This window comes from Podarcis vaucheri, assembly GCF_965113315.1.
Source record: "Podarcis vaucheri genome assembly, chromosome: 3".
Taxonomy (NCBI): domain Eukaryota; kingdom Metazoa; phylum Chordata; class Lepidosauria; order Squamata; family Lacertidae; genus Podarcis; species Podarcis vaucheri.
This window is the reverse complement of record NC_138761.1, coordinates 127,455,813-127,477,506: the sequence shown is the minus strand read 5'-3', so window position 1 is coordinate 127,477,506 and position 21,694 is coordinate 127,455,813. Positions and strand designations below refer to the sequence as shown.

Sequence of the window (21,694 nt, the reverse complement as noted above, 5' to 3'; positions counted from 1 at the left end):
GGACTTATCCCACCAGGTTTCAGTGATGCCTATTATGTCATATTTAGTTTGCTGTACCAAGAGCTCCAGCTCATCTTGTTTATTTCCCATGCTTTGCGCATTAGTGTACAGACATTGAAGTCCATTAATCATTCCCCCGTGTCTCTTATTTAAGAATTTTTTCCTCCCACCACTAGGTTTGCGTGCTATTTGCTCCATTTGGTCTATGACATTTGGATGATCATCTTCATCAATTGATAGACTCCTACCTTCAGGAGCACTGTCTCCCTCCCCCACATTAGTCAGTTTAAAGCCCTCCTGATGAGGTTTCTGAGATTTTTGGCAAAAACATTTCTCCCAACCGTTGTGAGGTGCAGCCCATCGCTTGCCAGAAGTCCATCTTCAAGAAACTGCAGTCCGTGATCTAAGAATCCAAACCGTTCCTGTTTACACCATTTGCGAAGCCAGCTGTTCACTTCCACTATTTTTCCCTCTCTCCCTGGGCCACGTCGTTCAACTGGGAGGACAGATGAGATGACAATTTGTGCATTTAATTGCTTCAATTTCCTGCCCAGAACCTCGTAGACTCTTTTGATCTTCTGGAGGCTATTGCTTGCAGTGTCATTGGTTCCCAAATGAACCAAGAGGAAGGGGTATATGTCAGTGGGTTTTATGATTCCTTGCAGTCGTTCAGTTAACGGCATGATAAGATCAATTGCAGGCAAAAGAGAAAAAAGCATGCATGAATAAAAACACTTTAAAAACCCAGATTATTCATAAAGTGCAAAAAATAGACAACATCAGTCAAGGAATAAGGGTGATGGTTTGTAGCACACCTTTCCAGTTACAACTGCCCAATATCTACAACCTGAGCCCTCCTGCCTTCTTCCTCTGCCCAATATCTACAACCTCGTTTACTTAGGTTTTATCTTGTCATAAAGTAGAATTCAACATCACTCTCTTCCAGTTGTTCTATCTGTGCAAACATTATGGCTTGCCAGATAGAAAACCCCCCTTCTCCTCCCACACACTGTTCTGGGGATTCTCCCAAACTACCCCCCCCCCAGTTAATTTTGGGGAGCGGGGGAAGGAGCCCTGTCACACAAGCAAAAGTCCTTTGGCAGGGCCTCTGTTGACAGGAATGGCTATGTGAGACTTGCCCACAGAGTTTAATTCTAAACTGCTTTGGAGACTGATTCTGGCTCAAAATAATGAACATTGGGGGGGGGGGATATACTTAATTGTTGGTAAAATTCTTGTTTCAATTACACTGATATTATCCCTTGTATTATCATCTGAAGTGTCTGCTTGTAACTTCTTTTCTGTTTTTGCAGAGCCTTCTCCACTTGGTCGGGACACAGCAGCCTGAGGGACCATGCCGAATTCAGCATAAGCTGAGACTATGAAGCTGAGCATTGGTGCCCATCCCGATTCCTTAACTGTCAGACTGAGAATCAGAATTGGAAGGGACCCCAGGGGCATCTAGCCCAAACCCCGCAATGCCAGATGGATCGGCTCCATTCCTTTTTTTAATTTTTTAAAAATATTTTTTATTAAGTTTCATATTACCAAATTAAACACATCAAATCAATTAATCCAAATTATAACAATACATATCATGTAATCCAATTGTTTTCCAAATTAATTTTTTTTGTGGGGGGTACCCATGCTTCTCGATCGGCAAGAGTCCAATCCTTGAATATTTGTGCTGCTTTCATCTTAAGAATGATATTTCCAGTCCCGTCTTCTCAATCCTTGTCATTCCTCATTTTCCTTTTCATTCACCTCCAAGTTGCTCCGCAAGTGAGTTGAAAAAAACAACAGTCTTATTTGTGTTTCTATGTGGGCTTTGTACTGCTCTCTCGTAAATCGCTCTCATCCAATAATCCAGGCATTTCTAATCGAGCAAGGAATCACCATTTTGTCATTCCGATGAAATACAGTCTAAAAGCTCGCTCTTTAACTTTCCCGACCTGTTGCATCGTAAATTAGTCTTTTTCCAGGAGGGCTGCCCCTTCCAGATCACAATCTCCTTGTAAGTAATAAATCTTCGGCTCGCCCTCCCCAAGACCAAACCTCTGCAACACAGGTCTCGTATCAAATCTCCATTCTTACTGCATCACAAGAGAGCCCTTCTTCTTTCCAAATCCTTCACAGAGTAAAACCTTTAAGTTCAAATTATTCCCCCACAATTCATATTTAGTCCCATTTGCAATTAGTTGCTGTGACGGATCTTCTAAGAGGGAGGGTTATTAGTTAATCACATAGAGCAAAAAAAAAAAAAAGTCATTCCCCCCCCCTTTCAGTTCCGTCGCATTCCATTCCACGTATCATGTCTGTTGTACTTTGATGTAATCTTCCATCTCAGTCTTCTTCATTTCAGTGGTAAAATTGTTAGCAGATAAGAACCTCCTGCCTCTCTTGAAGCATGTGCATTATCTTTCACCAATTTTTTCCTTTTTAGTAACGCAACTAGTTTCGCACCTGGAAGCAGCTTCGGAGGAGTTCCGAGGCCCGCCGAGGGTTGTGCACCCAGTGCCTCATCCCCTCCGTCTTCTGAACTCGGGGGTGATTTATGGCAACAGCGGGTGAAAACTGCATCTCTCCCCCCTGGAGAGATGAAGGGAGACTGATTTACTCCCCATAATCAGCCTCTAATTACCTCGTGCGGGCTGGATAGATGCTAATATCCGCCATCTTCCAAGGCGCCCCTAGTGGCCCCCCCCCCTGGATCGGCTCCATTCCAATGTGTCCTGCATTCTCTGTTACCACCTTTGATCATCAGAGGTTTAAATATACCACACAATCCACTTCAATCCACTTCAATTGTTTTTATAGGATGCCAATTATACTTCCAGTTTTGGGCTAGGCTGTCAGGGAGAGGCAAAAGGGAAAAGATGAAAGGACAGAAACCAGCAGTTATAGAGAGCCTAAAGAGATCAGCAGCAGCTTGTCGTCTGACAGTCAGTCTGACGTAGAGTGGGAGGAGGATGAGCCTGGGACAAGTCATGCTGTACACAGAGGAAGTAAGGGGAGGAGTTTTCACAGAATTGCATGCTGGATGCGGAAAAGGAGGAAGTAACTTTAGAGGGAGCAACTGCGCTCAAGAGGAAGGAGGTTAATGGAAACGCTGGAGATGTACATTTGAACTTTGTCAAATAAATCAATTGTTTGGAACTGGCTGGGAGCCCGGAGTCTTATCTATGGCCAGCTGGACAGCACTAAGCCTCTGACATTGGCTATCCAGAGAACTGCCAACTTCTTTTAAGTAGACACATTTTATCGTCATTGAAATACCCAGTTAATTAGAAACCCCCACAACCAAGCAAGTTAACTGAGGGCAAATGATTTCTCTCAGCCAAACAGAGTTCCTTTTAAATATACTGTAGGTTGATTAGTTCTTGTTCTTCAGCTGCATGAGCGCTGATAAAATTAAGAGGGTGTCAAATACTACCAAAATTTGAAGGGAAATATTTGCTTTGTTAGGTGCAGGGCATTGGTAAATTAGACTACACCTTCTGTGAGCTGACTGAGTATGATCATTTAGCACAACTAAATGAAAACATACAGTGAACTGCCCCGTGTTTTCTCCTGAACACTGTGTCTTGTAGCGGCATCACTCACCCAAATTCTGGATTGCGTCCATCTTGGTGAGTGGGTATTCTTGTAATGCAGCTTCATCTTTCCACATTGTACAGTCGTACCTTGGAAGTCGAATGGAATCCATTCCGGAAGTCCGTTAAACTTTCAAAACATTTGAAAACCAAATCACAGCTTCTGATTGGCTGCAGGAAGTTCCTGCAGCCAATCGGAAACTGTCGAAGCCCTGTCGGACATTCGGGTTCCAAAAGAACATTGGCAAACTGGAACAATCACTTCCAGGTTTGCCGCACTCAGGAGCCAAAATGTCCAAGTTCCAGGGCATTTGGGATGCAAAGTACGACTGTACTTGGAAACTCACTGCACAGAGCTCTTGTGAGAGACCCTCTAGGCTAATTTCTAGAATACGCTCTGTGGGCATTCTGCCCATCTGGATCTCTTTCTTCAAGAATCAAGTTTCTTACAGCCCACTCTTAAGCATCTTTGTAGAAGTTAAGTGACACTTTGTTCTCTTGAACTTGCTCTTCATGTACACATTTTGGCATAGCTGAGAGGGGCCAGCAGAATGTCCACCCAGAAGGGAGCAGCAATTTACAAATGGGATAGTCTGCCTCCCTTGAGCTGGCCAGGTTGTGCTAACTTGGCAGGAAGCTGTGCTCTCCTCCCCTGAGGCTAGAGCATCTCTTACCTGTGCCTCTTACGCAGGGCTGAATGACAAAGTAAGGTCTCAAGCAGCTGAGGGCAGCAGTATTCCAAGCCCTTTCAAGGGTATGCTGCTGCTTTGCAGCATCTCAAGTTGCAGAAAACTGCACAGCCATACTCAGTACTTAGTACCACTCTGTACCACTAAGAATCTGACAGGAATACACACACACACCACACACACACCACAACAACCATGTATGTTCCAGATAGAAAGCATTCCAGTTAGTTTTTTACAATTACACTTTTTTTAACCGCAGGTACATTAAAGCCACAAGCAACACGTAAGTAGTGTGTGGAAGTAACACACACAACATTTAGGAACATGTTTCTCTTTTTAGATTGGAACATTACTGTGGTAGCTGGTGCCCCATCCCCAAAGTCTACCATCTGACCTACCTATGCAACTACTTCAAATAAGGAAGTTTAATTTGGCAGATATCTGCACAGCAGCTTTGTGGCTGTGAAACATGACAAGTATGGAAATGGATTAAGGTAGAACAGATCACACACACACACACACCCCAGTATACCTTTATCTCCAGAACATGGAAAACTTAAAAATCACCAGTCCATCAGTTTCCTCAAAATTGAAAATGGAACACCACCAGATTTGGTCATTGAGCAGGAAAACTAAAGGCAGAGTTTGGATTTTATCATGCCCAGATTATCTGGAAATCATTTTACTGATGGAACAGCTGACTGAAATATTTTATATAACAAGTCATTAAAATAAGGAAAACTGAGACTTGATGCAGGAAAAAGTCTGCAAGGATGTTCTGGTGGTACCAGTACTTGAATATTTAACAGAATAATTACCTAAAGCTGAAGAATAGTTGCATTGACAGATATAAATGGGGATGACGTAGCTAAAGAAATGGACAAGAAAATAATAAAATGATTTGCAGAACTTCCAAATATATTTCATTTAAACACATGGACACAATTAGAGAAATAAGTACCAAGCAAACAACTGATTAAACTATTGAGTCAGCCCTTTAGAGATTCCCCTTCATTGCAAAATCTAGCAGCATTTAAGAAGAATGTTGCATCAGATTCAAATTGTGGTTACACCCAACATCCTTGTCTTGACTTCAGCTTATTTTTCCAAAAACAAAATAAATTACTTCATACTATTCAAATACTATTTCGAACAGAAAATACTATAGTATGTAGGCCAGCAAGTGGAATAACATTTGTGCTGGATGGGGGCAGAGGGGAGCGCTCTTCTACATGGGATCCAATGAAACTAACCATATTCAGCCATCTTGGAATAGTATTCTACTTAAGTGTACAAAAATATGTGTGCACATGTTGCCCAAGAACTACAATCGTGGTTGATGGATATACTAATACCAATGATCTCCCCAGGTTTTGTCCCTCAACACTGGATAGGCTGGCTGGGGATGCAGTCCAACCACCTATGGGGATGCAGGGTTGACAAAACACTGCAGTACAGTATCAAGGACATGTTGTATAGCAGAAGAGAAGGTCGAGAAATCATATTCATGGACAAAATACAGATTCACAAATTGTTTTCATGCAAGTCAAAAGAAACAATGACCCATCAGTGCACTGACAACAAGCAATTTACAGTATCTCAGGCTAATGGTGGTGCTGGTGGTGTTTTGCTTTTCCCAGCAGCTGTCAAGCTAGCTCAGTCCACCAACACTACAGTTGCATGGGAGATGACACCAACCTGTTCCCCCTGCTTTGTTTTCATGTTGCCAGTCTAGCAAGGCACTGTGTTTTTCTGCAGAGCCACCGAAGGGAGGGGAACCAAAGGTATTGAACATTAAAAGTGTCCAGCAGCAGTTTAGTGAAAGAACCTCCAGGGTTTATGGATCTGGGAAAGGATTTCATGTGAGCACATTCATGTACAGTAGTGAATTAATAAACAAAGTGAAACAGGCAGCGCTGTTTCTTAACCACAACACAGCACTAAGGCAAAGTGTGTAAAGCCAGAGGCAGTTTGTTGGAATACTAACAAGGGAACTGTGATTAAGTCAGAACATTACGACGATCACTGCTGATATAAAAGAGAGTTAAAACTAAATGCTGATTTAACAAAGCTGGATGTCCACAACTTTTAGTATGCAGTTTCTTATGTTAGTCTATTGTTCTCTCTCAAAATAAAATACTTCTGCAGGAATTTTACAGTTTAGCCTTATTTTTACAGGACCATAAACAGTATTGCTTTGAATAAAAAATTGTCCAGTGGCACCTTAGAGACCAACTAAATTTGTACTGGTTATAAGCTTTTGTGTGCATACACACTTCTTCGGATACACTGAGACAGAAGTATCTGAACTGGACAATTTTTTATTTATTTCGACTTTGTCAGACCAACACAGCTATCTACCTGAATCTAGTATTGCTGTGGTTACTGTTTAAGAATTTTTACAGGAAAATGAACATTTCTGTATATTGATAGGGAAATTATTTTGGTACTTGAATGATTGGCAGAAAGATGGAATAAGATAAAACATATGAGAGCTGGATTCCTAAGTAAAATTGCAACAGAGGTTGCAATGTCATAGGAAAACATGTCATAATTTCTTTTTTATTGTGTGTGTTCTACTTAAAGTTTGAAATGCTTTTTGGTTTTTCAGTTCTTTTTCAGGCTCCAATTGAAGGGCAGTTCAGTAATGATGTGTGCTCCATGGTGTCTGTGCTGTAGCCTAAGCAAAAGAAACAGGAATCTACACTTCAGTTTTATAGTGTCAGATTCATTTTGCTGATGCTGCCGAACCAAAATCTTTGTGCTCCTAAGTGCAACATCAGCATTACGGAGCATGAAAGAGAACAACTGAACCCATCTCCCTGAGCTACTTCTCAGTTTGCATTTTATTTTTAATCCCATTGGTCAAAAGGCTTTGAGGACAACCAGGCACATTCTGACAGACATTTCTGTGCTATAAGAAAGCAGAACGTTTACCATTCATTCTATTACTAAATTCAAGGGCAACTAAGGTATAGAATGATGGACTTTGCAAGTCAAATGAGTTTTGCTTTCAAAAGACAAAGCCTGCAGCATGTGTGTGTGTGTGTGTGTGTTTGTAGTACATGACTGGATATAAACACTGCTGTTTATTTGCTGTGAAAATTAATGTTTTCTAGCCTAGAAAGTACTGGATTTGGCCATAACATACAGAGCAGTCCTGTACTTCTATAACACCAGGATCAGAGATATGCTGCCACTACATTGCCACATCCAGTGCAGGCTCAGGCGAGGAGGGGAGAAGAAAACACTCAATTGGAACATACAGAAGCAGAGTAAAGATGGCAGACCCACATGCCTGGAAAGGCCCACCTCTCAGGAACTCTTCAGAGACTGCCTGGCAAACCAACCAGGGGGGGGAAGAAGGGCAGGTGTGCAAAGTGGAAGTAAGGAAGAAAAAGGAGTGGGTGGAGTGGCGTCCTTTGTATCTGTTGCAAGCTGTACAGAGCGGCTGGTCCTGTTGCAAGTGCCCGGCCTCAACCTGAGACTACAGAGCTACATGGGCTACATGGCCGTCCGGGAAGGCATCCAGGTAGTGGCTCATGTTGTCTCCCTGGGCTGATGGTTTCCTCTGCCCCGAGTCCCAGAGCAGCCTGTGACAGGAGCCTGCCTGGTCTGAGGTGAGCCTGTCTTTTGCAGTAGCAGCTTCCTGGGGGCAAGTTTGTAGAAGAGGGTAATTGATCTGAGGCATGGCCCTGCTTTACAAGCATTCAGTGCAATGCCCACCCCTCTTATTCTCCATGATAGCAGAGAAACTTTTGGCATTATCGTAGGACCTTCCAAGCATATTGCTGAGGAGCTCTCATCTGTCACCACTGGCTCTTTCAGATTCTCCTGGTCAGCCATGTTGGCCACCTGGAAGGGAACCTGGAAGAGGGTTAGGGAGGACTCGTGGGGTCTGTGCATGGGATCCATTTAATTAGGTCATCAGGACATGAAAGCATTCCCAAACGCTTATAGAGATTTGTCTTCTGTGTACCATTATTCTGCCACCATTAATTCTGGTTCAACTTTAATTGCTATGTTGCAGGGAGATGAATATGTTCCAAGCATGGGGGGGGGAGGGGGAAATTGCTGAATTTCATGCAGCTATTAAAGACACAGGAATTATGTTGAGGGAAAGTGGTGGCAACTGACAACCCTATCAAAGGGGGATCAGTAGCAGCGTTGCTGCATCACAGGTTGTGGCTGGGACAAAAGATGGGATGTTGGCTTTTAACAATGGCTGAGGGTTCTAGTGAGTATCCAGAAAAGCAAAATACCTTGGAGGACGTTCATGTTTTGCCAACACAAACTATGATGATTCCGTTGCCATTCTGTGCTGCCTACATTGATTTAGTCTGGGTTTATTATAATCATATTCTGTTTGCTTCAGTGTGCTGCCTGGAGTTGATAAAACGTGCGAGTTGGGGGTGAGGTAGCTTGTGTCAGTCCTTGTGGTGATGTAATTGCAATGCGAAATGGAACAGCAGCGCTTGCAGAGCTGGAAGTTGTGTTGGAGGCTAGAAACAGCTCAGGCGAGAATTTGCATCTGTGCTTCCTCCGCTTTAAAGCCGCTGCCTTTAGCCCTGGAGGAGCGTCCGGAGCACTTAGGAGGCATCAGCGGCGAGGCTGCGAAGCTCCTTCCAGACTGGCACCGGGGGAGGGGGGCATGGACTGTGCGGCCGCCTCTCTGGCTGCCTGCGCTCTGGACCTTGAGGTTTTTGCCATCCAAGATGTGAAGGTATGGACCTGCCCCTCCGGGGGAGAGGGGACGGAGGGCAATGGGAGTTACTGAAGGGCTGCAACAAAGCAGATAAGATGCTGGCATTCTAAGCACAACAACTGGAGCGCGTAGGTCTGTTTATATGAAGAGAATATGGGGCTGTTCCTTAGTATGAGCTTTTAAAAACATAGCTTTTGAATTACCTTTGTGAGAGTAACAATTTTTTTTTTGCATCTTAATGGAAAGCTGATTTCTTAGCAAAATGTCCTTGTTCTTTATTTACCAGTCTTTTAGCATAAACAAAATTATCTTTGGTTACTCTGCATTTTTTGGACAGCATGATAAGGAAATGAATAGTAAATGCCATGTGAGTCCAGGAGAGTGGGTCCTCTGGATTTTCTTCCAGTATGCCAACTGTTCTAAGCGCCTGGAGCACTCACTTGGAAAAACCCATAACGCTGACTAAAAATTATCAATTGTAAAGGGCTAGGTTTTCTGTTTAACCCTGGCGATTGAACCATGGTCAACTTAAATATAATTTCCCTTTTTTTCTTGAGCTGCCAAAAAAGCAATCCTAAAAATAAAGATCAATTTTGTGAAAATGTATAATTTTAAAAGGCAGTGAGATAAGCCTTCATTTAAAGAATAGTTGCAAATGGCATAATTTGGACCAATGAAGCATCCCGGATGCAGCGAGAGGCGACACAGGGCTGAGGGCGCGAGTGAATGTGACAGGCCCCCCCCCCCCGGTGGGTGGTCACCATCGTATTTGGAGTAAGTAGACCACTATGGGGTATCTTGTGATTTTTACTATTTTATATTATTTTGAAGATTGTGACTGCATTTATTGTACTTTTATTGCACCCTTCTTTGAATTGATATACTGTTCACCTCTTTGGGCCAAAAAGGTAAATATGTAAATGAATCCTTAATGTAGCATATGTTGTGCCCCACATCCCACATTTTGTGATGGAAGAAGAGGCAAAAAGAAAAACGTTGTTGGCTTATTCACATCCTGTGGGTGCTGCACAGTACAGGGAGTCTGTAAGTCAGTCTTTAATATTTTCACCATAGCGTACAACAGAGGATAAAAACAATTAACAATAATTACAAAAAATGATATTCAAAAATCTTATGTACTAATCACATTATGTACAACACAAGTAGAAATTTGGCTTAAACTTTGGCAGCTGCCAAAGCAGATCTTACGGCAGCTTACGGTTGCTTGGTTACAAGATGCCACAGCAGAGGAAGCATGAAGTTTAGAATATGTCTCTTTAAAGCTTTCCAGTTGAATCTGAGCTGCAGTTCTGAGACCAGTAACAAGCAGAGTGAGTCAGTGGGGCCCCTCCAGGCGCTGCAGGACCCCCAGCCAAAATGACCAATGGCCAAGGACGATGGGAATTGTCCAACAACATCTGGAAGGAGGCCCATTGGTTGCCCCTGTTCCAGGGCATGTGCAGAGTTCAAGCTAAGTGTCTCAGTAACACACAAACACACACCTTAAAATGACTGCCTCACACTGTTTCTTTCTTTTCCCCTCTAAAACAATGTGGGCTGAAGCATTGGATGTCACCCCCCCTCCATCCCCCCCTCCACACTCACATCCACACATCCGTTCCATTTTCTTCCCCCCCCCTCCGCCCCCTTTCCTTTCTCTCTCCTTTTGCCTGGAACATCAAGCCTGGCCAGTGGCTTCCCCCACAGCCTGGAGCCCCTGTGTCGCTGCCCCCCCCCCTGAGCCTGCTCCAGACTGTGCTCTGCAGACACAACCCCTCACAGAGGCACATCTGTCGGACATGAGAGTAGGGTGGGCTGCCTCCAGGTGTTTTTGGACAATGTATTAAACTGTGATGAGAAGGCAAGTTTGACATTAGAAAGCTTCGTTTTGTGGTGGTCCACCGTATCGCGGTTTTTTGCTGCATTAGTTGGTTGTGGCTTGCTCTTCCCTTGGCTTCAGCTCTATCTCAGGTAGATGTCTCTAATTTTACTTTACAGCCAAATGGTTTTGTTCATGGACTGCTGGAGCAGGGTTATTTTATTTTCCCCCTGTTACTTACTGATTGTTATTTGGCATTTGTATTGATCATTAACTGCATTGATTATTGTTTCATAGCATTTGCCTTTTGCTAGAGCATCTGTTTCTGTGCTTTGGGCTTCCTTTGGGGTGGACAAGCAGAGTGCAAAAACAGGGATGAGATCTGGCTCTGCAAGTTTGTCCAGGTTCTTTGGTGCCCTGTAATTCTTTGGTTGTGGGATTGCCTCCATTTTACATTGTGTCCATTTTAGTGCTTCAGTCGGCAGAATTGGCGCTACTGCAGGTGATACATAATCCCCATTCCACATTTGTAAAAACTCAATCATTTTGTGAGGCAGCCGCTAGGCTGGAACTCCCTGCCTTTGACATCACGCAGGCGTATTCCCTGCCCTCCTTTTGGTACCTGCTTCTTCTTTAGACATTCTTCTTTAGACAAGCCTACTCAGATGCTTAGGAAATTGAGGTAATTTTAATCAGTTTTAATATTTTAACTTTTGTATGTTTTAAATTATGTTTGTGAATATTTCTTGATTTTACTATTTTATCTTTTGTAAACTGCTTTGAGGTCCTCTACAATCAAGCAATGTATAAATGTTATGAAATAAATAATACAATAAATAAGATAAATAAATAAATGAAGAAGCTCAATGCAGGCAATAGATTGCTTTCCACGAAGGCTCCATTTTTCAAAATAAACAGTCCTGACTCTGCTTCCCTGTTTCCAAATCTTGTATCCAGCCAGAGTGGAAGTGTCTTCACTATTTAGAAACTACAGTATCACTCTTCTTCTTCTTCTTCATAATAATAATAATAATAATAATAATAATAATAATAATATGCCTGAGGTAGGAAATCAGAATGAGCCACTTGCATTTTGGCCATGCCATCCTTTCTTCTAATGTAATGTCTGCATTGTCTTGAGGGCCTCCACCCATTAATATAAATGGCACTACAATTAACGTGCCTGTAGTTGAAGGCTTGCTTTGTTTTTAATTTGATATGTTTATTCTGAATTTTAGCTCCCATAGCAAGGTTTAATTTTCTTTGCAATGTGTGGGGCAAAAGAGCTTGTGACCTCTGTAAAGGCAATACATGACTGCACAAGAAACTATGGAAAATTTAATTGATCTGATCTGATCTGATCAATACCCTAATCTTTTGTTCTGTTTATACCACAATCAGCCCTGCTGGGACATGGAAACACTTCTCATATAAAGCTTACTGGAGCAGTAAATACAAAAATGCAAACAAGTTTGTGCATCTGGGGAGATGTGCAACCACATAAAAATACAATAAAAAGACCCATCAAGTAATAATTATTGCATTTAGTACTGTTACAGTATGTGTCTGAACCCACCTGCATGTCCAAGCCCCCAGCCACCCATGAGAGATTTGGGGTATTTTGCTTATGAACGTGCACTTTGTTAGAAGAAAAAACTGCTCCTTTTCCCATATGGGTGTCCTAGAGTCCGGAGAGAGTCCTTATGTGGGTTCCCTATCAGTGGGAGAAAATAACAGAGGCCAACCAGTGAATGCTGTTCACCTGCTCCATTTGTTGCTCCAATGAAGACACTGAGGAGTCCAAGTAAATAATTATTAGGGATCTCTTCCAGTACTCTAAAGGGCTGGACGTTGGAGGGTTGGAGCCATGTTGCTGTCTTCTAATAAATCTCGACACTCAAGTCCACTCCAAATTCCTTGGCCATCTTGTAGGTATCCTAAATGAGCTCTGTAGCAACTTGCACTGCATCACTGCGGTGAATTGTCATCACTCCAAGAATCTGTTTGATGCACTCTGAACATTGGAGCAGGTCCAGGTTTTTAGAGCATTTACCACAAGTTCCAATAAGACAGAATACTTGGCTATCGGAGCGACAGCAATGATGAATTGAGCTTTGGTGGCAGCAGAATGTATCTGTAATACCTATTTCCACATGTTGCCATTTCTTTCTGGTGATAATCTCACCAACCTTTCAATGATGCTCACAAAATGCTCTTTGAAAATGGCAATAATTTTGTACTTTTGGGACCACCGCATCTCACAGAGGAGTGGAATGTTTGGGGCATATTTTCTTCTCAACACTGACTCATAGAATCATAGAATCATAGAGTTGGAAGAGACCACAAGGGCCATCGAGTCCAACCCCCTGCCAAGCAGGAAACACCATCAGAGCACTCCTGACATATGGTTGTCAAGCCTCTGCTTAAAGACCTCCAAAGTAGGAGACTCCACCACACTCCTTGGCAGCAAATTCCACTGTCAAACAGCTCTTACTGTCAGGAAGTTCTTCCTAATGTTTAGGTGGAATCTTCTTTCTTGTAGTTTGGATCCATTGCTCCGTGTCCACTTCTCTGGAGCAGCAGAAAACAACCTTTCTCCCTCCTCTATGTGACATCCTTTTATATATTTGAACATGGCTATCATATCACCCCTTAACCTCCTCTTCTCCAGGCTAAACATGCCCAGCTCCCTTAGCCGTTCCTCATAAGGCATCGTTTCCAGGCCTTTGACCATTTTGGTTGCCCTCCTCGGGACACGTTCCAGTTTGTCAGTGTCCTTCTTGAACTGTGGTGCCCAAAACTGGACACAGTACTCCAGGTGAGGTCTGACCAGAGCAGAATACAGTGGCACTATTACTTCCCTTGATCTAGATGCTATATTCCTATTGATGCAGCCCAGAATTGCATTGGCTTTTTTAGCTGCCGCGTCACACTGTTGGCTCATGTCAAGTTTGTGGTCAACCAAGACTCCTAGATCCTTTTCACATGTACTGCTCTCAAGCCAGGTATCACCCATCTTGTATTTGTGCCTCTCTTTTTTTTTTGCCCAAGTGCAATACTTTACATTTCTCCCTGTTAAAATTCATCTTGTTTGTTTTTGCCCAGTTCTCTAATCTGTCAAGGTCATTTTGAAGTGTGATCCTGTCCTCTGGGGTGTTAGCCACCCCTCCCAGTTTGGTGTCATCTGCAAATTTGATCAGGATGCCCTTGAGTCCATCATCCAAGTCGTTGATAAAGAAGCCTTCCCATTTCAATGCCAAATTAAGAAGTTTAGAGATCCAATTTTCTGTTCTACTCACGGGTAGTTGTTTAGAGTCCAATTGTCCACAGGAAAACGTCAACGCTCTCCGGCAACAGCAATGCGGCTTCACTCTGTGAAAGAAGCAGTCGATTTGAAGCACCGTGCCGCTCACCCCACGTCGCTCCGGATCCCCGAAACCGGGTTTCCCCGCGAGTAGGGGAGGCGCAAAAGGTGCCAGCCGAATCCCACGTCCACAGGCTTCTCTCGCCTTTGTTTTTTGGTGGGTCTCCGCCTCGCCGTGGCGGTCCAGACCCTGATTTCCACTGAGCGGATGCCTCCCGATCAGAGGAAATCCGCCATTGTCGGAGGCGCTAACCCGGAAGTACCTCTGAACTGTTCTTATACATCTTGGCCAGTTTGGCTGGGGTTATGTACCATCTGTATAACATCTTCATCACATTTTTTCTTAATATTATAACATGCGGTGAATCTGATGTCCTCTTTCCACAGTCTTTCCCATTCATTCATGTATATATTGTGTCCAATATCTTGGGCCCAACTTATCATGACAGCTTTCAGCTCCTCCTCTTTTACTTCCCAATTGAGGAGGAGGTTGTAAATCTTTAATATATGCCTCCCTTTGGCTTGAATTAAATTCTCTTCCAATTTAGAGAATTGGAATCTGAAGATTATCAAGAGCATGATCTTCTTTTTTTTCTTCCATTACTTACTTGTGACCAGATGCCACCTAAACAGGCACTTCTTTCATGAAGGCTTTGGCTGCACTGACTGCAGCTTTGTGCCAGTGGCTGGAAGCATGAATTTTGCTATATTCATGTAAATGCTTTTATTGTGTGAAAGACCTCACAATGAAGGAGTCTAGGACACCCTTAACTGTGCTGGTAGGTGGTGGGAACAATACAGAAAATTTGAAGAGTCTGCCTTTTAGCTGCTTCTAATATGCTAGCCAAGGGGAGCATGTAGCCAACTGAGGTTGAATTTTTCTTTAAGAACCCCAAATCAGCTGTCCATGCCAGAACAGAACTTCATGAAACACTGTTCTGAGGGAAGAAGTTAAAACTATACTTTGCAATGTCTCTGTAATGGTTGGGTCTCTCCTACAGAAGCGAGACAACTCCAGCAGCAATGAACTCGGGTTTATTGCTCAAAACACACAAATCACTCTGGAGCTCAGTCACTCAGCGTCTGCTTCCAAATTAGCTGCTGCCGGGTCTGAGTTCTGCCCCTTCTTCTTCCCCCATTTAAAGCCCCACTTTTGCTTCCTTTCCTGTTCACACCTCTCATTAATTCTTGCTTGCCTGCGCGTCATGGGATGGGCTATTTCCAATGGCCCTCCCTCTGAGTCAGAGCTTAAACTGTCAGTCTGTGTCTTCCCCCTTGACCTCCCCCCTTCCTTCTCCATGTTCTTGGAGCTCAGGCTTCTACTGCCACTAGGCTGCTCCTCTCTCATTCTGCATTCCTGCCTAATTACCTCCTCCTGTCTCTCCCTCTGTCAGCGATGGGATGCAGCTGACAGTCTCCAGGATGAACATGTTTCACATGTATATATCATATGTTGAATTCTGTTCAGTTGTATCCGTTGCAAATAAGAATAATGCAATAATGATGATAACAGTGGGGTAATCTGCAGGGCTAAACAGTAAGTTCAAGCCACTTTGGGCAGCTCCCAACAAAATATTTTAAGCACAGTAAAACACCAAACATTAAAAAGCTTCCCTATACAGGGCTTCCTTCAAGTGTCTTCTAAAAGTCACACAGTTATTTCCTTGACATCTAACGGGAGGGTGTTCCACAGGGAGGGCGCCAATGCCAAGAAGGCTCTCTGCCTGGCTCTCGTAGTGAGGGAACTGCCAGCAGGCCCTCGGAGCTGGACCTCTGTGTCTGGGCCGAGCAATGCTTTTTCATCCCACTGTACTGTGGGAAAAGGCTCCCAGAGCAGCTGATAAATATCACTGGGAAGACAGCCCCTGCCCTCAGGCTCACAATCTAAGAGACATAGCACAAAAGGAAAAGAGACAAGGTTGGAGGAGGAAGGAAATAAGCTTGGGCCCTTCCAGGGTGTTGCTCTTTCCAAGTGGGATTTGGCCACACACTGGGGAATTCAGACAGTGCTGGATTTAGGGAGATCCAGGGGATTCCCCCGCACAGAGCACTAAGATGAGGGGACCACAAAATTGAGAAGATCCCTTTGGGGGCACCAAACTTTGGCCTGGCACAGGGTGCCAGATTACGAAAGGAATTAGTACAGTCCACCCCTGCTTCAGGCTGTGCAATTAAAGTTGATTTGGAGCTCTTGTGAAGCAAACTCAATAAGGAAAATGATGGAAGGATGCACTGGGAAGCAAGGATTAATACTCGCTTGAAGCAAAAATTCCTAACCACTCCACAAACTAATGAGAATGAATGTGCAATAAATTTGGATAAAAAGCATGAGAGGGTAGGTTTGCTAAGATGCAAAGCAAAGCAAAGCAAAACAAAACAAAACAAAAATGCCACCACTCAAAGCTGGGTAGTTTGGACCAAGACAATCAGTGCATTATTTGGTTGAGTGGTCTATGTTCCTCTCACCAGCAAAACATGGTTTCTCAGTAGATAATGGTTGAGTTTCAAGACATCTGGCATGGTGCTGCAGCTTCTCATATAGCAAAGAACTAATTCCAGCCTCCCTAGTGTACTTAACCTGTGTAAAGACTTTACAAATATTTAGTCCCTTGATAATACACTACATATTGTTTATGTTACATTTTTTTTGAGCTGGTATGTAGTCTGTGGATGAGCTCATATGTTTTAGCTACGCTTGTTTCATGCTGTGCAATAGTAGATTGGCAACAGAGTCTCATATAATCTGTAAGGGTCATGGTGTGTGTGCGCGCGCACATGCAACCTTATTCTTTCACATTCTACCCCTGACAACCAATTTGAATATGAACATGTGAGACCACACATAATCAGGTCAAGGAATTGGCTACACTCACTTACCCAGCAGCAGGCCCTTTTGGATTCAGTAGGCCTTAGTTCTGACTAGACATGTTTTGGGTTGCATCCTTAAGATTGCGCTCCATTGAACTTGGCATGCATGTATAAGATTGCTCTCTGTATACACCTTTGAACAACTGAAACTTGCAGGTTTCCTGTGAAAGTGCAATGCACAGCGTTGCTGGCTGCTTGCTTGGGGTGCTGAATGGAATGTTTAGCACAAGCATATTGAATCATACCTAGAATATTCTATTGGTGTTTTAATAAATTTTGACTTGCAGAAATGAAGTCTTATAACAATATGAAGCTGCTTTTTCATATGCACCTTATTCAGATTTTGTTCCATAGAAAAACAACATCAACAATAACAGCCAAGAGTGATGAGGTACATATTTTTGCTTATGTTGTAAATTAACTGGTATCCATGTTAATCATAATGTTTTTCATTACATTCCAAGTATTTTGAAGAGTTCAAGAGGGTAAGTAGTAAGGCTGCAGGAGTATAGTCATTGCAGTTCATGATGTAGACACTTTCTGCATAAGATTTAAACATAATGTGGCTGTATAACTGAGGTAAATAAAGTGCACTATTGCATAAATGTCTTCAAGATCTTACAAGTAATTCTTATTTAAAGAAAGGATTTTAAAAATCCCTTTAATCCCTACTAAGGTTAAGAAGGTTTAATTTTCTCTATAGTAGATTCAAGCATGCACACCTATCTTTTAATAAATATTTCACCTCCAGAGCCTTGAAAAATATTTATTAAATGAACATTTAATACACAGAAACCTTGACACAACTGGGGGTGATGGTTAAACTTATAGTTAAACACACAACCCAGTGACTGCTAGAAGTCTACCACCTATTTCCCATCTCTTCAGATACCAACCATAACAGAAATCTTTTTAACCATGACTCATCTCTGGTGGAGAACCGCTTTGGTGCAGAGAGTGCCCCAAAAGTGCACCAAGGGAGCGCAATGTGTTGGATCGTACTGCTTTCAGTCAGTGTTCATTATTGTGCTTTACATTTCTATGTTTATATTGTACTGTTTTATTTTTCACGTTGTAAACGGTTCATGGGCATATTGGCTGAAGAGGGAGGGAAAGAAATAATAAGTGAATTGTTTTATCATTTATTATTATGAAATTACTCTTGTATAATGTTATGCTGACTTAACTAGAATCATATGTCAGTGTATCTTCAAGACCACAGTAGGACTTAATCTTGATCCAATACCTTCCAGCTGCCATAACTGGAGTATAGGATAACCAAAGAAAATCCTAGGCTCCTGTTTGCATTCAGGACAGAGACAGGGGGGAAATGATGGGCAGATAAGGGAGATGGCTGGAAGGGATCAGACATGTAGAAAGAAGTAAAAAAGGACAGTGGGACAAACTGGACAACATCTCACTACTACATTTCTCAGCTTCCAGAGAGACTTATCACAAAATGTGGGGTTTCCATTCCTCCCCCCCCCCCATTTTGTGCAATGAACTTCTGAAAAGTGGCTCCACTTAATGGTCATTGGGTGCCAACAAACTCAGTTGGTAGCAGCCCAGCAAAATTCAATATCAATGATATTCTGAAAATGGCATGATATACTGCATTGCTAGCACTTATTGCCAAAGTGCTGTCTTCTCTTCTTTAGTGAGACTCTTTCTTTCATCCATGTAAAGGTCCGGAGTTCTGAGATCGAAGGGGACAAACTGCATTTGGCTCCACCCCAGCCATCAAAGCAGTTTCTTATCTCTCCTCCAGCCTCTCCTCCTGTAGGTTGGCACCCAATGAACGATGCAACACCTGCTGCTAACTATGACCTCCTTTATGCAGTGTCTAAACGGGAATCAGGTAGGTATTCTGAAATTTCAGGTATTTGAGTTTAAGAAGAGAAGATGAACTGAGCCAATAGAGACATGAATACCTAAATTCTATCTATCGTTAAGTTCACCAAAGTTCTCTTTTTAATCACTTGTGTGCAAATCTTGGGTAGGTATTGTAATAAATCTATATGGATAGCTTCAGTTTCAGCCTGAGGGCATTTTCTGTGTGCTCCAAGGACATGAGTTTTCCTACTTCTTGTTCTGAGAGTAGTTCTGAAACTGAAACATGTACAGCATCACAGAACTTAATACCTGCATTTCATGAGTTTTTCTTATCTAAATGAAAAACGTGATGTATGGTTGCATGCTGCAGTTTTCAAGAGAAGTAACCACTGACCGTATTTCTCCATGAGACCTCGACTTGGTCTGAGATCTATAGCATTTCTACCTATATCCACATTTTTTTCACAACCAAGGACAACTAGAAAGGTGGCTTAAAACCCCCCAAAAGCTCAGGTTTTGAGGCACCATGTTCAGGTTTTGAGGCACCATGGCATGATTGTGAATAGAACCACCAGCAGGATCTTTTATGATTAGCTGTGCCTCTTCTGGAATCCTTCCATGCACCCACACAAATAAATGGAGCAATGCAACCATGCTAAACACCTTCAGCAAGCAGCCCAGTGATCTATGCATAAGATCAGCTCATGGCTGCTGTCTGAAGTTGAGGAGATGGGCTGTTGTGTTCTGGAGGAGGGCACAGTTCTTTCTGCTAAGAAACATCTGGCCACCTTTCTTCCCATCTACTGTATTCTATGACATATCCTCAAATACATAGGTGTTTGTGCGCTTAATTAACAGCTAAGAGGATGTGATGGCCAAGTAATGAACCAACTTGCAGAGCAATCCTAACCATGTCTATTTAGAAGTTAAGTCCTGTTGAATTCAGTGGGGCTTTCTGCCAGGTAAATAGGGTTAGGATTGCAACTGTTAAAACAAAATGAATCTCAGTATAAAGGTGCTGTATCTTGGGGGTAGACAACTATGTCGACAGACTCAAACAATTTGCTGTGCGTGTGTGGACCTTTGTTGCAGAGCAGCAAGTAATGACCATCAAGGCCTTGGAGCTGACCAACAGTCATCTCAAATCAACTGATGCCTGCAGGCAAATAAGCACTTGTAATTTCTCCCTTTGTATTTTATCCTGTCAACAAGCCCATTAATGTTTTATTACACATGAATTAGTAGATAGCAATCCCAAGATATTCTTAAATTTCAAATTTGATATAGGCACTGTGATAAAACTCATCAGGAAGATAGATTTATAGACACTGTCGGCAAAGCTTGCTAATCAAGTTTCCTCCCATCTGCTACACTGAGAGCTGCCTCTTTCTGTTTGGGAATGATCTCTGCTTGTGCAGAAAGTCATACTATAAAGTACAAAGGGCAACCTAGTATTGCGCAGCAGGTACACAGAGCAGGCATCTCTCGTATTGCCCAAGCGCGCTCTCTCTTCTAAAGACTTTTACAGTGAAGGAGAAAACGCACGCACATGGAACAGCACAAAGGCCACTTGAACTGGTTGCCAGTTTACAGCCGAATATGGTAAGTGCATTTGTGCAAAATGCTCCTCCACAAACTAAACAATCACACACTGCCCCCTGGGGAGAGGTTAGGCAACAGCATGCTCAATTACAGTTTGTGTCCCAAATGGGATACTTAAACAATAGTGGCATCATGAAGGTCTTGAGTCAATGTCCAAAATCCATTCATGCCATTTTTGCATTTATATCCTACATTTTCATTTGATTCTCACCCTCCTCATTTCATTCCCGCAAGAACCCTGTGAGGGAGGTTAGGCTGAGAGGCAGCGACTGATCCAAGGTCACACAATGAGCTCCATGGCTCAGTGGGGATTTGAACCCTGGTCTCCTAGGTCTTATTCCAACACTGTAACCGTGATGCCCCTCTTGACTGTCCAGTTGAGCAGTAATGTATTCTAGTGGGGCTCTATGATGCTAAATAGCATTTAGTCTAAATGTTTGTCTTTGCTTGCAGGTGAGAAATACGAGCTGCACGCGGGTACAGAGTCCACCCCAAGTGTCGTGGTGCATGTCTGTGACACGGATGCAGCAGAAGAGGGAGACCCAAACAATTCACCCAAGCCCAAAATTGTTCAAACTCGACGTCCTGATGTGCCATCTTATGTGTCTAACTGATTTTCTCCAACAAGAGCACCTCTTTTTTATTCCACTTCTGTAGTCTTCCCATGCATTTTAATTTCTATTGGCTCTGTTTGTCTGGTAAAAATATATTGTGTGTTTCTGGATATTTACCTTATTGGAATACACTCTTTGCTGCAATGAAATCTTACCAAAGAGTATATGTTGTTGTTGTTGTTTGTGGGGGGGCTACAGTAATCATATTGCACATCACACAGAACAATTGGCATGGGTCAGATAATGCAAGGCTGGTAAGTTAAGTTGACTAGGCAATATTTCATTGCTCACTTGAATGTCAAGCATTGTTCAATGAACAGTACCAGTGATTTGCAGTTCAGGATCCACAAGTTAGTCTTCCAAGTAAGCTTCCTTTTCAAACAGGATCCCCATATGCCCGGCTTAACTACACGGCTTATGACTTACAGAAGCCATATGCACGGCTTATGTTGACTTACAGAAGGCAATGGCTTTGCAGCCTTTGTGGAGCAGGGAACAAGTTACATTCAACACTATCTAATCACTTCCCCTTCCGATATATCTAGTCCTATCTAAACCTTCAGTTTTGGGTCTAAGATGGGAGGTGCCTCCACGCAGTGAAAGAACA

General features: G+C 42.8%; 1 protein-coding gene and 1 long non-coding RNA gene across 6 annotated transcripts in view; one reads left to right on the top strand and one right to left on the bottom strand.

The window, feature by feature from the left end:
• The window catches only part of CYP39A1 (cytochrome P450 family 39 subfamily A member 1), an 88,061-nt gene extending 66,810 nt beyond the window's left edge, over positions 1-21,251 (top strand). For 3 of the 5 annotated variants that reach the window (XM_082215797.1, XM_082215795.1, XM_082215794.1), the window contains one exon: positions 1,314-1,574. In XM_082215797.1, the coding sequence (XP_082071923.1) occupies positions 1,314-1,385 (72 nt within the window). In that variant the 3' untranslated portion in view covers positions 1,386-1,574. Of the gene's footprint in view, positions 1-1,313; positions 1,575-18,724; positions 18,897-20,926 lie in introns of those variants that run through there. The other 2 variants (XM_082215796.1, XM_082215793.1) reach the window with 1 other exon arrangement.
• LOC309528434 lies at positions 1,504-7,336 on the bottom strand. Its single transcript, XR_014217739.1, has 2 exons — positions 3,214-7,336; positions 1,504-2,844 (listed from the first exon to the last, which is right to left on the bottom strand). It is a non-coding gene; the product is annotated as an uncharacterized lncRNA (long non-coding RNA).
• Positions 21,252-21,694: the final 443 nt, after the last annotated feature.